The sequence below is a fragment of the Cyprinodon tularosa genome, unplaced genomic scaffold, assembly GCF_016077235.1.
Source record: "Cyprinodon tularosa strain WSP-4 unplaced genomic scaffold, ASM1607723v1 ctg63, whole genome shotgun sequence".
NCBI classification, from domain to species: Eukaryota; Metazoa; Chordata; class Actinopteri; order Cyprinodontiformes; family Cyprinodontidae; genus Cyprinodon; species Cyprinodon tularosa.
The window spans coordinates 3,150,253-3,167,535 of NW_024039374.1; the positions used below are offsets into that span (position 1 = coordinate 3,150,253).

General features: G+C 37.7%; 1 protein-coding gene across 2 annotated transcripts; it reads right to left on the minus strand.

The window, feature by feature from the left end:
• Positions 1 to 1,259: 1,259 nt before the first annotated feature.
• rgs7bpa (regulator of G protein signaling 7 binding protein a) lies at positions 1,260 to 16,894 on the minus strand. Of its 2 annotated transcripts, none has more exons than XM_038308130.1 (6): positions 16,018 to 16,894; positions 14,871 to 15,037; positions 5,423 to 5,553; positions 5,027 to 5,165; positions 2,770 to 2,840; positions 1,260 to 2,198 (listed from the first exon to the last, which is right to left on the minus strand). In XM_038308130.1, exons 1-6 carry the CDS (start codon positions 16,165 to 16,167, stop codon positions 2,011 to 2,013), a joined length of 846 nt encoding a protein of 281 aa, XP_038164058.1. In that variant the 5' UTR covers positions 16,168 to 16,894; the 3' UTR covers positions 1,260 to 2,010. The 2 variants fall into 2 exon arrangements, with proteins under 2 accessions (XP_038164058.1, XP_038164059.1); XM_038308131.1 differs by having other exon boundaries at positions 2,013 to 2,245; positions 16,018 to 16,888.
• Positions 16,895 to 17,283: the final 389 nt, after the last annotated feature.

The window sequence follows — 17,283 nt, forward strand, 5'->3', positions numbered from 1 at the left end:
ATTCTATATTACACTGTGTGAAGGAAGACTATGTACTCCATCTACTCTCCTTAACAGATAGGTAATAATAATAACCGCTACACACGACTAAAAAAGAATAATCCTAACACTCTGCACTTAAAGTCCCAGAGCCACAAGGAGTTCTGGCTACATTCAGTCATTCATTCACTTTCCCACACCTTCATATGTTGATGGTGGCACAGCTGCCCTGGGCATGCTGACAAATGTGAGGCTCCCTTACACTACTGATTTTGACCACCAATAAAAGGCAACGTGAGTAAGGTTTCTTGCTCAAAGACAACGACAGGGGGAGCAGGGACTCACACAGACAACTCACTGGTTCCAGGATGAACCCCTGCCTTCTAACTGCTAACCTTGGGCCACTGTGCAGACTTTCAAATCAATTTTCTTACATAATAGAAAAACTAGTAGCTGCATAGTGGAGCAGTGGGTAGGACTGCTGCATTGCAGCAAGAATGTTCCGGGTTCGATTCCTGGCCCGGGGTCTTTCTGATGCAAGTTTGCATGTTCTCCCTGAACATGCGTGGTTTCTCTCCAGGTACACTGGCTTCCTTCCACAGTCCAAAAACATGACTGTTTGGTTAATAGGCTTCTCTAAATTCTCCTTAGGTGTTTGTGAATGATTGTTTGTCCTGTTTGTCTGTGTTGTGTGATATACTGACAACCTGTGCAGGGTGAACTCTGCCTCTCGGCCATTGACAGCTGGAGATAGGCACCACTACCCCTCGCGACCCCAGCAGAGATAAGTGGGATGGAAAATAGATGGATTGATGGAAATAGAAAACTAATCAGAAAATAAATTTTTGATTCAGAAATGTCAGTTGTCCAATTGATATGTCCACATTCGGTATGTAGACAGCTATTGTAGTTAGCTAGTTAGTCCAGAATCCTTCTGCACAAATGACTACATCAAGACAATATTATGGCATGGTGGTAATAAGTCTGTAGCACTGTTGCAGTGATAAGGAGGGCCAGCTAGTTGTATAAGTGGCCTTTGGCCTCTCTGTATTGTTTAATAAGGTGCCCCTAAACTTCCAGATCACTGACAAATGCTACTAATTTTAAGCAGTGTAATTTCTATATTACTGTGCCAACACAATTACACTATTAGCCTTAAGGATCATGACTGTTTGCAATAATTCAATATTAAATGTCTCTGTTAGTTGTGCATCTCTGTCTCCACCTAATGGACAACTTAATGTATTGAATGTTAGACAGAAGTCTCCCACACTACATAAATGGTTTAAATAAGAAAGTTTTATTAACAATGTAAAATGACCTATTACAGCTTCTAGAACCGTATCTTCTTGTCATTCAAATAAGTGCAGCCTTTGTCAGAACAGGATGCTCCCATCTTTTATCACCTCAAAACCAGCACCCTTGGCTAACCAGCTTCAGCTTTCAAACTAATTAGAGCCTTGCGTAAAGAGTATGTCTATGTACAGGTCTAACATCTTTAAAGATAGATATTGTGTGCAAAGAATTTTTTGTTTGAGTAATGTATCATATATTTCATTTGAAGCTGGAAAGTTTAAGTCAGATACAAGTTCTTGGTAAATGGAAGACTAAATTAAGTACATTGAGAAGAATAAAAACGGCAAGGAACAAAAACAGAGACTAATAGACAACCAACATTTCTGCACAAACTTCTCATCTAATATTTGACAAAGGCATCCCTTCGTCTACTGAAGCGTGGCCTTCAAACTTTCAAAATCATTTATTCATACATTATCACGATAATTCTGACAACACTGACATTTAAATTCCCTTTTTGAAAAGCTAAATTCGTTCCAGACTGCGGAAATAATCAAACTGTGACATTGCTTCAGATGATCTGTCATTCTTCTTTTAAAACTGATAAAGTAGCAGATTTATTTTACGTCTTATAAAATGGAAAAAGCCTTTGCAAAATTTCTTTGAATAAATTATGATTTTTTTATATCATTAAATTGCAGTTAATATTATCAATTGTGTTACAAAATAAAATTTTTAAATGGGCAGCCTTGGAAAAAAAAAAAAAAGGATTTTACATTTTGAAAATGGCAGTAGTAGATTGGTGGCAGACACGAGCGGTGAGAGACAGTGGGTGATGGTGTCTTTGTTGTCCACTCCTACGTAAGAAGGTGGGGACATTAGCTGGTTACCAGACAACAGAGCCCAAAGAAGCGCCTTTTCCTCTGTCGGACAAGAGGGTAGGGAGTCAGGTTCAGCAAGCTACTGTCATCTGGGCAAAAGAACACAGTAATACCACTTGTAAGTTGTATGTCTGCAAAATTCTTATCATGCAAAAGTGTTGACATAAAAAAGTATTCAGTCGCCAAATATTTCAGTGCCATCCTCATTTCATCAAAGTAGCTTATAGTGGAAATCTGATAATTTGTGGATCATTTGCAATTCAGGGTTTATCACTAATACCTCACATGTCTAATACCTCAAAGTTTAATAGTTACTCAAAGTTTAATACCTAATACCTCAAAGTTTAATAGTTACTTATAGTTCTAATGAATTAAATACAATTATTGACAATAATTATTTTTTTAAGGTGAGTAATTGTATTCCAAGCATTATACTACTCACACCTTAAGTAAACGATCAGCAAAGCTGCATTGTTTTTAAAAACTTTACCCTGGTTATTGGAACTATCCAAGGTTGGATGGATTCAATGTTTAGATTTTACCTTTAGATTTTATGTTCTATTGTATGAGCTTGGTGTCCATGTGACTTAAATTAGCTGTAATATTTCCTTACCTTGGTTCTTAAGTGGTAAAGGCATTGTCTCCCTGAGTTTACTTAGAAGGTTCTTCATATCTCTCATATCCCTGTAAACATAAGAAATTCAATTCAGTTTATTTATATAGTGCCAATTCACAACACGTCCTTTAAAGGCACTTCACAGTTCACGAGATCATAGAGTCAAATTGATTCAAAGTTTTCTATCTAAGGAAAACAAGTTTATTGCATTGACTCATTAACTCGAAGGCAATCCCTCACACTAATCATGCTTGTAGTGACAGTAGGGAGGAAAACCTTCCTTTTGACAGGAAAATATGTCCAGCAGAACAATGCTCAGTGGGAGCGTCCATCTGCCGAGGCCGACTGGGGTTCAAGGAGTCAGAAGCAGAGATGCAAAAGGCAACTGTAAAAGGCAGACCAGGAAACACACAGCTAGGCAGACAAGCTCTGAGCCAACTCCCATGTTAGAGGATGAAGAGAGCACATCCAGCCAGTCACAGTCAATGAAACAGGACTACACCGAAAAATATATCTATAAATATAAATATCTATAAACAAAGGTGTTATAGATATGCAACAGATAACTAAACGTTTTGACTAGTCTCAGTCAACTGGCTAGCCATAAGTTATTGTGTTGAAAATATACTTTATCCAGGTCTTGCATGGGGCATGGGGCATATATATATATATATATATATATATATATATATATATGAATGTTAGACAGAAGTATATATATATATATATATATATATATATATATATATATATAAATAATATTTGGATAGCCAAGGTTCCTTAAGAAGATTCTTGAAATTAAACCAGGTGAAACTATAACTTTTCCACTTGAGGAGTCATATTGATAGACTATTTTTTTTTTTATCTTAAATGCAAAATCTTTATATATTTTTTACAATTTGGATATAATTACTACTCTAAGTGGGTTTCTCTGTCATATAAAGCCATATTTTAAAGTTTCTTTACTCCAGTAATCAATTACTAAATTAGTTAACGATTACTTCAATAATCAATTAATCACGATTAATGCAATGTATGTATACTTGGTTTGATGATTAAGATGATAAGTTGAAAATTTCTGTTTTTGGATTCAGACTATAAGAAGTTACTGTCTTTGGACTGACATGCACTCATTCAGTCACTTCTTTCAGATGTTATTGACCTGTCCTCGAATAAAAGAAACCTTGGTGTTATTTTGTATCACAACTTGTCATATCCCACATTACAAAATCTCTGAAGTACACACTAGAGATAGACCAATATAATCACTGGCAGATGTTTTTTGCTGATCTTGACCATTTGTTTTATATATTTGTATAGTCAAATGCATGCGTTCAGGAGCCTTGCTTTGAGATTACATGAATCGTAAGCAGTTCTATGTTAAATTTGTTAACAATGTTTCTTTTTGTTCAAATTGAGTGCAGCGTAACATTTGTTATCATTATGTCGAATCAGAAGGGATCAGTTAGACCAGGGTTCTCCAAACCCTGTCCTCAAGATTTATCATTTATTGTTTAGTGCTGCTTTTTTCCAAGCCATAGCTATTGTTTTAGCTATTACTGTGCCTTACTTTGACCGTGCATTTTCATGCTTTTGAGCATCTCACAGCACCATTACCTTTTCTACTACAGAAGGTATATTGAATCAGTGCTTCTATGTTCCTGTCCTCAGACACCAGTTGGTCATGACAGAAGGCAGTTCACACTGAGCCTGAATCTGCTGTAAGTTTCTTGCTGTTAAGAGAATGTTTTCTCTCCACTGCTGCTGAATACATGTTCAACGTGAGGGATTGCTGCCAATTCAACAACACTGTGCAAGAAAACTTCCAATGTAGCTACATGCTCATCCAGTAGGAGTAAATCCAGCAAAGTCAATGGCTCAATAAAATCAGCTGGATTTTTTTACATAAAAAACTGAATCTACTGTATCTGTATGACTACGCTGTAAGTTCAGTCATATGTTGTCACTCTGTGTTATATGTCACTCTTTGTTATATTAATAAACTTAATTGAATACAATTTAATCCCGAAGTGTTTCAAGTTTTTAAAGTGGATTAAACATATTAAATATACATTTTACCTAAGGATGTGCTAAATTATTCATATGACTACAATTAAAAATACTGATTATAGAGTATACTAATAAAAACAATACATCTACATGATACATTACAACTAATGCAGCTTTGTATTTTTCAAATAAGCAAAAGTTGCAAAAAAACTAAAGTTGTGGAAGATGTATGTGGGCTACCTACTTTTCAATGCTTTCTATGTCACTAGCCACTAGCCAACAGAGCTGAGGACAATCAGTGGGTGAGGAAGAGGTGTCCTCCAGGATTGGGATCTCAGAGTCTTCAGTTTTACAATCGACTCCGGGAGTACATGAATCTTTACCTAAAAAACAGGGACAAAAAGTTTGATACTGTGCATCTAATAGCCCCAGTTGATCAAAAGTTAGCAGTAGCTCACTGGATTACTGTAACTTAAAAGTACAAATAATGGTTGTTAGTGTAACAGAATTCAAAGCCACAACAAACACTGCAAAATCGTGCAGTTGTCATGATAAAAATAACATATCTGTTATTGCTTTCTGCAGAATAATATAAATAATTTAACACATGAACTGTCATACAATCTATGTTTGTAATAACCTTTTCTGTGAAGCTGCAGGGATCCCAATAGGCAGACCGATTTCAACATCTCTGTGATGTACATTTCCAGACAGCACTGTAACTGTATGAAGAGCCTGCATATCTCAGGGTGGATTTCTCCGTCCTCTGGCCTGAAATGGCAAATAGTAAAAGCAAAAAAAGCAAAACAAACATTATTGGCCAAAAGTAAAAAAAAATATCAAGGCTTAAAGGCCCTAGATCAATGTGTTTATTAACAAAATTGTTTAGCATTAAGTAACATGAAGACAGAAGGCAAAGGAGGATGTTGAGCACTGTCATAAATAAAGGCTGCATTGCAGAAACTTGTGTTGCTCATTTCACATAGTAGATAAAAGAACAGAAAATACATTTAAGAAGTGTCACTCATATGCTTTTTTTAAGTATATCCTAAATATAGGAGAACATCCTCTCTACTGGTGCATTACTTCCAGTAGGCACATGGCAGCAGACACTATCTAGCCAGGTTAGTGTATGGGATGTCGTTTTCTTTAAAGTGGTTAAAGACTTTGCTCCATCTCAGACTCAGTGGTGTCTCAGATTTTCTCCATTCACTAAACGATCCCCCTTTAAGGAACTTGTAATAGGCAGAGACGTTGTCAAAGAAATCATCTTCTCCGACGGTGATATTACAGCGTTTTTTTTTTTAAGTGAGGCTGTTGCATTCTGGATCAAATGACCCAGGGGCGTCTTCTTTAACAAGAGACAGTGGAAGTTGTTTAAAACAGTTGTCCGCAACCCTGGGCCGCCGATCGCTACCGGTCCGTGGAGCAACTGGCACTGTTGAGCTGTTGTCTGCCCAAGTAATAATTAATTATTTCCATTGTATTTATTCTCTGAGTCATAATAAGATTTAATTTTGTAAAAGCTTTTATTTTTTAAATTAACCAGATTCTCACGGTTACATCTTGGTCACTTGAGTGCCAAAAATGTAACCCACAAGTTGGCAAAATGATTAAAAAGCAGATATCTTTGGAACGTTTATTCTTGAAGGGGTAAAAGCCTAATGAAGAGACAGAGCAAAGCCTATAACTTAAAAGTAAATGAAAGCTTTTAACAGACAATACCAGGACCTATACTTGAAATATGGATGCGGATATGAATGGATATGAATACTCTGCGTAATATGCGGTGATGAACCCTTCAAAACTCCTGCGCCACTTGGAGACCATGCATCCAGGAATAAAAGACAAGCTCCTGGAGATTTTTGAAAGAAAACAAACTGGAACACGAAGGACAGAAAAAATTACTGGCAGTCCCCACAGCAATAAATGGGAATGCACTGAGGACATCATACTTGGTGGCTAACCACATTGCTAAATCTAAAAAGCAATTGACTGTTGGAGAAGAATTAATATTGCTCTCCATTGTAGCGATACATTCTCGCTGATGTGACCGGAACTATGCAGCTCTGAAGACACACCCCTCCGGTGTAAGTTTTAAAAACACTAGCTCCCCATATTAGCGTCCTATTTTTTCAATGGCTTTGTGCTACTAAAGGCTAGGCAAAGTGCTCCAGCTGAAGGCTACTCTACGTAGCAACCAATACCCCTCCAGTGAAGTCTGCGCTCGCTGGACTAAGTCAGACTGCCTTTTTCCTGTGATTCAGAAGGAGCTGAATGCAGTTATTTTATTTTTCCTGCAACTCAGAAGGAGCTGAACGCAGTGTTTTTACTCTTCCAGAGATTCAAACCACCTCTGCAGCAGAGACAGAACAGAGCTAATCCAGCTCTACTAACCGCCGAACAACGGGGGCCGATCGTTGTTTGCAAAAAAGCCGTTAGAAGCCCTCGGACCTTGACCACTGTGAGACGGAGGGATGGAGCAGCGCCATGGACGCGCTGCTACAAGCCGTGGCTATGTGCTAACCACTGTAGCTAAAAGGGAGATGTCCTGCGCTATGTGCGTTATAAAAGTAACCCCCTCGCAAATCTCCTCTTATTGTTGCATCGGATTGTTCCAAATCTTTTTGAGTTGGTGTTGGACGAAGGGACTGGACCGAAGACAGGCCTGCAGAAATCAGACCAAGCTGAAGGCCTTCCCTCCACTGAACCAAAAACAGTAACTGCATCCGTCCCCCTCATTTCCATCTGATGCTTAATAAGTGCTCTGTTTGGGGGAACTACAGGTAGAATATATAGCTGTGTTGGTGTTTTTATTTGAAATAAGCTTTCTGATTCAACAGCTGATGGTTAAATGTTCCTAAAGGTGGGTTCATTTTACACAGTGAATGATTTATCAATCAGGCTGGCTTCACTCTTTTTTTAGTAGCATAACGTTGCTAAGAGCTTTAACCTAAATTACTAAATTGGTGAAAAACAACTGGATTTTTAACAGCTGGATTGAGGAGTCTAACTCTTTTAGGAAAGGGGCTAAAACCCTGGTCAGTAAGAAAATTACAGTTATAATCATTCAACTGATAATAAATAACTAGTTTTACCCCTGATTTCAATGACCTATTATTATTATTATCATTAAGACATTGAGAAACAATTGTTGGAGAAGATTTACACATCAACTTGGTATGCACTCCTGGTTGACGAATCAACAGATGCTAAAAACAGGGCTCTACTACTTGCTTATGTGCAATATCTTTATCACGAGATGGTACATGAGGAAATGTCATGTGCACGTTGCCAACCATCACCACTGCCTCAGAACGGTCCAAGTCAATGGATGGTTATAAATCAGGAAAAGTATAATGGTAATTTTATGTTGGCATATGCACAGATAGAGCTACTGCCATGACCAGATGGGTGTCCAAGGATTGGATATGAAACCCATTTATCAACAAACCAAGTGAATCCAGGATGTCTGTGCAAGAAGAATCACTGCTGGTGATTGCAAACGACGGTGGCCTTAAAAATATTTTCGAGACAACAACTCTGCCAATTCGACTGCAATGATTTCAGAATGTTCTGTCTTGTTGTACAGCGGTCCTGACCTTTTAAGCATTTTGATGGCTCATTGAATACGGGCAGATTTCCACATCCAAAGGCCAACCACTTTTTAGTCAGTGGATCTTTAAACATCCCTTGCAGGACAACAGGGCTCTTTCCGGAACAGGGAGCATGGACATTGCTGTGTCCTAGGCTGTTTTGATACCCTTGGCCAACAAACTCAGAAACACTTTTTAATCTTTCTACTTGAACAGTAAAAATATGAAAATATTCAAAGATTGTTGTAAGAAGGTACTCCAGATCAATGGGAGTAATATCCACAGCTGTTCTTGTGGCATTATGACTGATATGGACAGAGCAACTGAAGCCAATAACCTCCCGTTGCTGAAAATCTTTCACTTTGTGTGAACGTTGACCCTATTCAGTCCTCCAAAGTAGTTTTTTTGGTAGTGGAGATTGCCACAATTTTCATCTCAAGGGTGAATTTATCTATCACCACAAGGATCTGAGCTGCAAGTTCTTTTGCTATTTCTCCTCTGAATGCAACAAAATCAAGCGGTTTTGTTCCATTATATGTGCTGCCATGATATTTTTTGCAATATCTGATCTTTTATTGGCAGCACCTTCACATGTTCATGATTTGATGAATCTATCGACAGATATACAAATTCAACCTGTTCTAGATCCTGTGTTAGCAGAGTGGCTGCCCATGGTGAAAAAATATTCCTCACTATGGCACCACCTTTGGTTTTAGCACATGAAAACTTTGGATCATACAATTTCCTGGTCAGTTGTGCCGTGCAGTCCATGGAGCAGTAACTATGGTTGTGTTTTAGAGTGTGATCTGCTAAGATTTCCTCTTGTATGGCTAAGTCATATTCTTGTTGAGAAGGCTCAACCTCTTTGAAAAATGTTGGGACGCCTGCACTGGCTGTTAAAGAGGGTTTGTCTTTTTTTGTTTTGTTTTTAGATGCTCTATCACAGCAAATCTCCCACCACTCCCAACAAAAAAATCAGGATTTACAAAAGGTGCAGTGTACCATTGTGTCGTCCTGGTCTGGCCAACAAGGACTTATAAATGGAAGATTAGCAGAGTCTCTTTTACTCATACCAGCAGCAAGCCATGGTCTTGTCTTAGTTCTTTTTATTGATAATTTTTAACCTGGACATGAACCAAAACATTTGGTGCGTTCTTCTTCTTCCTTGTGTTTTAATGGCAGCTCTGTTCTTCATCTTTATTTTAACAACAGCGCAACAAGCTACTGTAACAGCTGTTTCTGCATGCAGCATACTCACAGGCTTTTGCTACTGCAAAACGTACAATTATACCCCTCATTCATAAAACAGAAAAATCAGGGACATTGCTGAAGGGTGGCTATAGTGCTCACTAAATTTTATTTTTAAATTTTTTTTATTTGAGAAATATTTATTTATAATCTTTGAGTTGGTTGTTTACTATTCTCCCTTTGACTAGGGTGACCAGTTGTCCCCCTAATTCCTGGGACGGTCCCTGTTTTGGACCACCTGTCCCTGGCTTTCTCCGGAAATTGGGGACGTCTGCTGCAGAGAGTGGAACGATTTTGGTGAACTTTGTTTCTCTGAGACAAAAATAGACACAATACTTGTATAAAGAGTTGTTTACAACAACAAGAAATGCTATTAACAGCATGATGTTTATTCTTAAAAGATGCAAAGTCATATCTTTTTAGAAAATACAATTATAAACATTTTATGTGTGCAGATTTAATACAAGAGGCCCTCAATATGTCACAAGCATAGTGATGGGTCCAGTAACACAGATGCGCCACCGCTTGTGTCAAGCTATAACAGAAAGGCCGTGTGTCGGTTCGCATATCATTTCAAGAAAGTCACGTGATTGATACAGGAGCTGTTTCAAACAGACTGACACACTAAACTGTGTTTATAAGCGCATCTGTCAAGGCAACGCATCTGCCAAATAAAATCTCGGATCTTTTGCAGTTTATTATCAAATGAATCAAGAAATATGTAGTAGCCTCAAGGCAAAAGAAAGGTTTCAGCCGAGTGGGACTGTTTTAATCTCATATTTGTTTTAATTTTCTCGTTGTCTCATTCTGTTTCTGTTATCACTCAACTTATTGACTCTTAGTTTACTTTTCTTGCTGTAGTTATTGTCCATAAATACATCCGAGTCCACAAACATCCTTATTCACATATTCACTTATATTTTTCTGTTATATGTTAATTATGGATTGAATCTAAAAATATATCAGAAGCATTTTCAATTTGAAGGAAGAAATGAAATAAGGCATTACAGCAAACAATGGCTTAAATCATATTATAGATCATCAATTTATATAATTTAACTTCCCTTTGGGATTAGTAAAGTATTTTTGAATTGGATTGAATCAAATCAGTGTCAGTTTTATGTCCAGCAGGTGTCAGTATCCAGTGACACAGTATCGACATAGTGTCAATACAGTTTACTAATGTGTCGAAGCGCTTCATGATGCCTCATGAACTCATCACTACACAAGCGTGAGTGCATGCTCCCTCTCTGCGTTTGAAGCTTATTTTTTTATGCGCCTGTTGATTCTGCCTACTTGCCAATGAACCTGTTTCTGTGTGCTCAGGTCAACTTTTTTTGTCACTTTGAGGGTGGAACCAATTTAAGAAAGTAAACTTCCTGTGACTGACTGCTGTTTGGGTACTGCTTTCTTTCTAGATGCAGCTATCAACATTAGCTACACATGTTCAGGTGTGTTTTAAATAAAAGTGAACATATCACTATTTATTATGTGTGCGCATTTTTGGCACTATTCTGACTCCATACAGGGTAAAAGCCATGCTGGAATGCAAACTAAAAACATATAAATGTTTCACCATAAGATGATTGTACCATTAACATTCCTAAAACAAAAAGAGATTTAAAAACAGCTTCAACACTTGTAAAGTAAGAGTACCAAACAGTTAAGTAAAATATATTTTAGAAGGGTTGGAATTCATGAAATGTGTCAATATAAGATTCAAACAAGTTGAGTTTACATGTCCAAATAAAAATACTGCGGAAAGATACTGATTATAATGAAAGATCATTAAGGGATTTGGGATACAAGGCATATTAGAACAATAAGCTTAATATGGAGCTGAATGTAAAGAGCTTCGACAGTAGACATCCTCGAAATCTCTCTCCTCTCTGCCACTATTAACTCTAATCCGTCTAATTGTTATTTAGGTAAGTTTGGTGGGCAAATTTAGCTAGCATCAACTACAGAGGACCCTGAACACCCCCCGTGTGATTTTGTTTTAAGAGTCAGGTCATATACAATAAGGCCATATAATAAAAGTGTGTTGTGAAACATAACAATGGAAACTCCAGCGTGGCTGTGTAACACGTGGTTGGCAGCACTGTGCACCAGTAAGCCGGGAATACTAATAGGGCCCAACTAGTCAAATCCTGTAAATTATTGTCCAATTGCTTTTTATTCCAAGTCTATGAGGACTGAACTAGACAATAAATAAACTTTTCAATTGCGCCAAAATCCCCAAGTTGCTTTCCTCATGTGAAACTGAACAAAATAAATGATTATTAAAAGTTATAGTTATTTACATTATCCATGGGTAGGGGGGAAAAGCTAAACACAACAGGGTGCTGCGTATAAATCGAGATTTATGTATAAGGAAAACAAGCAGTCAGTGCATATGCAACAGGAATAATCAAAGCCTTCAAAATGTTGTAAAACAACTACACCTCCTGTGCATTCTCTTTGCTTAAGGATTTTATTTCCCAGGTTACTCTGAAATGCAACAAAAGAGTTATATAGAGCTAAAATTCAGACTTGGAAAGATGGAGTTTACCAAACAAAACCAGTTTCTTTTATAATATAGCCATCCAATTTCTAAACTTACCAATATGTAATAAAAGAGGCCAGGATAATTAAATCTTAGCATTTGTTTCTCTTTAAACTTGTCACACACTGTGATTCTATGAAGTATTCATGTTTCTGTATATATTCTTTTTGTGTTTAATAACAGAAATGAAGAAAAAAAAAGTACATGTTTTCATTACTACTAGTAGGTAACATCGCAACACGTCCTGCTACTTTGAGGTTGCAATGTTCTGACTGCGTTCTTACACAGAATTGCTTGGTGTGGACTACTCAGTGCTTTGAAGGGTTACCACACACAGGTATATCCAGGACTAGGCTGCAACTTGCATGTTCCTTATGCAAATCCCAAACCAAAGACATTGTCAGAATCATCTTAAGAAAAAAAAGTTTTGAATTGTTACTAATGGTACCCAAAGACATCAGATCGAACAGTAAAACCGAAGGCCAAAGATAAGCATTTTAGTTTTTTGCATTTGTTTATACAGATGTGTAAGCCACAAAAGAACAGAATTTTGAAGAGCTACAACCAAGCAAGAAATCTGGAAAACTACCTTGAAGGAAAATGCAGTTTATTCTGAGGATATTTACAAAGTATTAACTGCAGGTGGAGAAAGATATCAGAGTAATGATCTTAAGCAGCCTCTGAAGGTCCGGTGTCCTGCACATTTAATAGGGGTCTATGCATCCACACCTGAATCAAATTCGGTAGCTTTACCTACTCAGCATGCATTGCAAGTGTGCTGATGATATAGTCTGATTACAAGTATGTCAAAAGTAATATATTGTCTTTTTACTTAGATACCTATCTCTGTTTGCTTTGTAAGCAAGATGAATTATCAAAACGTGTGAATTCACAAACTCCTGAAAATAAATCCTGCTGGAAGCCAACAAATACATTAGCCTTAAATACAGCAGATACAGATGTGTAAAATCTGATCACTTGGAAACTAAAGTTTTACTTATCATGTTGTTGTTTGAAAAGAAAATTGTTTCATAATGGCCACTTAAGTGTTAGAGAAATAAGCAAAACAAGTTTCAGAACACAGAACCAACTAAATGCATCAAGAGCCACACGTAATGTATTAAAAGTATTGTAAAAAAAAAAAAAAAAAAATCATTAGATGAACACCATTGATAATATAATCTCAGATATTAGTCCAGGGAAACATCCCACTGCCACTCCACTTTGTGCATTAGCTACCACTAAATGGAAGTGATCAGTTACAGCATAGTGTGGAAATAATTTCCTGGAAAAGCTCTTTTGGTTGTGAATTAGAGATGTCATGATTTTTAAAAGCTGATCTCATGTTCTGTTTTTCCTCAAACTCAGTACGTTTATCACCTCCATGTCCAGATTGCAGCATTTTCATGCAGCAGACTGGGAAGGAGAGATCAACCTGATTATTAATGCTTACAGACACATATGGAATGTTACTTATTGTAACGATGTTTGTGAAATTTGACTCAAGATTGAAGACAAGCAGCGGCTTTGGCTGACAAATAGTGAGTAAATAAAACAATTACTTTCAATAAAAGCAGATCAAATAGGGATGAGAGATACTTAGCAGAAGTTCAATCACTTGTGTCATTTATTGCAATAACTACAACAGGAACTAACACATAAAGCCTATCAGGTAACTAAATATAGTCCATATTTCTTCAATACTACTCATATTTATTTTCCTTTTATTCTTCATGTCTTGTACAGTAATTTTAAAGACATACCAGGGAAAGTGCTGGGGTGAGCAAAAGTTTACTCTGGCTGACTGAAAAATTGAACAACACTGTGCTAACTTTTCCTTAACTGGTGCTATGCTCTGGTCATCAAATTGCTGATAGAAGGCTATGACTTTTTTTTTCTTTCTTATAAGAATGATAATCTTAACTTTTTTTGAAATATTAATTGCTACAAAACTGTGACATTCACTGTGTGAAAAATAAAGGTGGGCCCTCTTAAGCTAGCAAGCTACTACAACATTTTTGATCAGCTTACAGCTGCTTGCTGTACCTGAGCCAATACCTGGAAAATTTAACCAGTGAAGAGCTGCTTGAATGCTCCTGGTGTTATTCTCTAAAGGGCAGAATGGCTCAAGTGTCAAACTACTCTGTGCAATAAGATTTTTAACTTACAACTTAATTTAGCAATATCTATTCTATTTTTTTCTAAGTTTAAGATTTAATATCAAGACAGAGCTTTATAAATGGTAAACATATCAGTATCATAACTGTAAGGATAATACAACTTTGGCAGTAGTAGGAAAAATTGCTGCTTTTTGTTTTAAACAAGAGCAGTTCTATCACATATGTTTGTACACAAACTTTACACCTCAATTCAGTTTTTTGAATTTTAAATATTTTCTATGATTAAATTAATGTTCAACAATTTATATTTTTTGATCCATGTGGTATGAGAGAACCTTTATAACCAGAGGGGCCAAAAAGCAGCTGCTTATTCCATTTTGCCTTGAGCTGTCTCTTTTACAGGGACTTAGAAAAACAAAACAAACTTTGTGATCAAACTTAGTGATGCCTATGCAAATAAAAAAAAATACTTAAAAAAAGAAATTTGGTTTAAAGAAAAATGTAAACAACCCTTTATATATCCCTGTAAAGCAGTAGTGATTGTTGTGATCATTTTCAGCACCAAGGACAGCAACTTACCCTGAAAGTAAGGAGAGACTCTGGTGTGCTGCCCTTGCCATTTCACAGCTCTTGGTTCGTGTTCTCAGCATTTCGGCTCGCAAGGAAGGACAGTCAACAGTGATTTCACCAATGGAGATGACCAGCTCACGGTACAAAGCTACAAGTGTGTTGAATTCTTGGACGATCTGAATTAAAGTCAGACGAAGAAAGATTACAGTTTTAAGTGACTTGTTGAAAGGCTTAAACCCACTTGTGATCGAAATATTTTGATGATTGCAATCTCCGTCCTAACTTGGGGGGGTGCTGTTAAATATTTTAAGTGTTTTCAATACAAACTTAGAGACTCTTTGTTAAATAATTTCAAGCAGGATCAGGATCTTTTTATTGTGTATTTCAAATGTCATCACATTAACATAAATAGTATACATTAAACTCTCTGGAATTTGTTTTTGACATTACCTTCTAGTTAGCCAGCCCAGGATGGACTTTATCAGGTGAAGTACCATAGGGCTTTGTGTAATTTGTATCAGTAAAATGTAATTGTGGGTGCAGGGCACCAAAACTGGCTTTTGCTAAGGGGCCCAGACCTCCTTAACAAAAACTATGTATATTTCCCCCTGTCCTGCCACTGCAGAAGAAAATCATGAGATCAACATAGAAAAAGTGGCAAATGATCATCAAGTAGACCCAGGAACAGGCACTGCAATATGCATGTAAAAAATTTTTAGTTGCAATTTAGAAGTCTTTTAGAAGTGAAAGACTAAGCGTATGGGGCTCAGGCATTTTTGCTCGTGTTGAGCATACCATTCTGCCTACAAATGAACACAGACCGCTTGGCGATCGGTGATGTATCCTGGGGTAAAGGCTTATCATTTCTGTTAAATTGCAGGACGGCTGTGGCATGATTGCAAACATCTTAACTCATGTTCATGCAAATCAAGTGTGTTCAGCATATCAGCTTCTCCCTTCCACTTTAAATGCAAATCACACAGTTCTTGTGCATGTCTGTTTGGCTTTAGTATAAATGCTTACGGTTATTTTCACGCAGACCTGCGAACAACGAGTCTTTATTCTTTATCTCTATTTGCACAGGACACTCAATTGTCTAACAACAAAGAAATCTTGGCACCCTTTTGTCAGAGGCACCGACGTGCCGCAGACCTACCATTCTGCAGTCGGCCACGGCGCGCTGGGCTCTGCGGGTACTCTCGGTGCTCTCCCTCCGTTGCTGGTCTCGGCATGGAGGCTTGCCGATCTGGAAGATGTTCCCGGCGGATCTGGGGCGGTTTTTGCGCCCATTCGATGCAGAACTCATGCATACACATCCACTATTAAAACAACCCCAAAACAGAAGGATTTTGTCCGATCCCAGCCACAAATATTAGTAATTATAAAAACAAAACAAACAAAAAGAAACTCTGCTGCTGCTCTTCTCCCACCCTGCACCCTTTATCATTCACCTTATTCCCTTCCTATATACCCAGTTCACCTTCTCCTGCAGAAACCCGACGTATTCTTATTGCTCTGTGTCTCTACCTCTGCTTATTGTGGGAGAGGGAGAAAAAAAATCCCAGACGAGCCTGAGGGCGCAGAAAGAGTACAGGGAGAGCGCCTGTGGCTCCTCTCCGCATTGCCTTCACTGCGTCGGAGCTCAAGTCACCTTCACTCCCGCGCTGCTAGAAAGGTGTACAGCGAGGACTCTTCACACGCCAGCGGTCCTTACAGATGTGTCCTTTCTGACGCACAGATGTCAGATCGCGTTCACGGATGGTCTCCAAATGCAACCATTTTTTATGATTGCGCGTTTCCATCAAGCAACGGAAAAATGTATATGCGCTGACATAAGAAGTCGCAGCCTACACTTGAAGCTTGTGTGTAGGAGAAAATCTGAAACTGATCCCTGGCGTCAGAGTTTCTGCCGGCTCTGAATATTCTTTTCTTTTTTTTCCTCACCCTTTTTCTCAGAGTGCTTCCTGCCAGTCGGGCGGGCCTATCTCTAACCTTGGCGAGGCAAAAGGAAGATGAGCACTTGCTACAGGCCTGACGTGGCTCTATGGTTGGCAACACCATAGATATCTATGGCCAACACTGTGCACCAGTGGGACGGCTATACTAATTGGGCCCATCAAGTAAAGTCCTGTAAAAAACACTGAAAATGTAGACTGTGTTTAAATCGTTTCTTTTTTTCTTCAAGTCTGTAAGGACTAAATTAGAAAAAACTTTTGTTTTCAGAGCCAAAATCGCCCAGTTGCATTCTTAATGTGCCATCTAGCAAAATTAAGTATTATTAAAAGTTAGATATGCTATTGTAACTTACATTATCCATGGGTTGGGTAAGCAAAAAAAAAAAAAGAAGAAGAGAAAAAAAAAACAGTCTCTTTGCACATGCAAAAAAGTGCATATGCAACAGATATAAAGCCTTCATAATGTT

Excerpts from the sequence above, each read along its gene's own strand:
- rgs7bpa (XM_038308130.1), bottom strand. The coding sequence starts at position 16,167 with ATGAGTTCTGCATCGAATGGGCGCAAAAACCGCCCCAGATCCGCCGGG. Across the intron at positions 2,841-5,026 it reads GACATAGAAAGCATTGAAAA|GGATATGAGAGATATGAAGA; the intron begins GTAGGTAGCCCA and ends TTATGTTTACAG. Across the intron at positions 2,199-2,769 it reads TTTACCACTTAAGAACCAAG|AGGAAAAGGCGCTTCTTTGG; the intron begins GTAAGGAAATAT and ends CTTGTCCGACAG.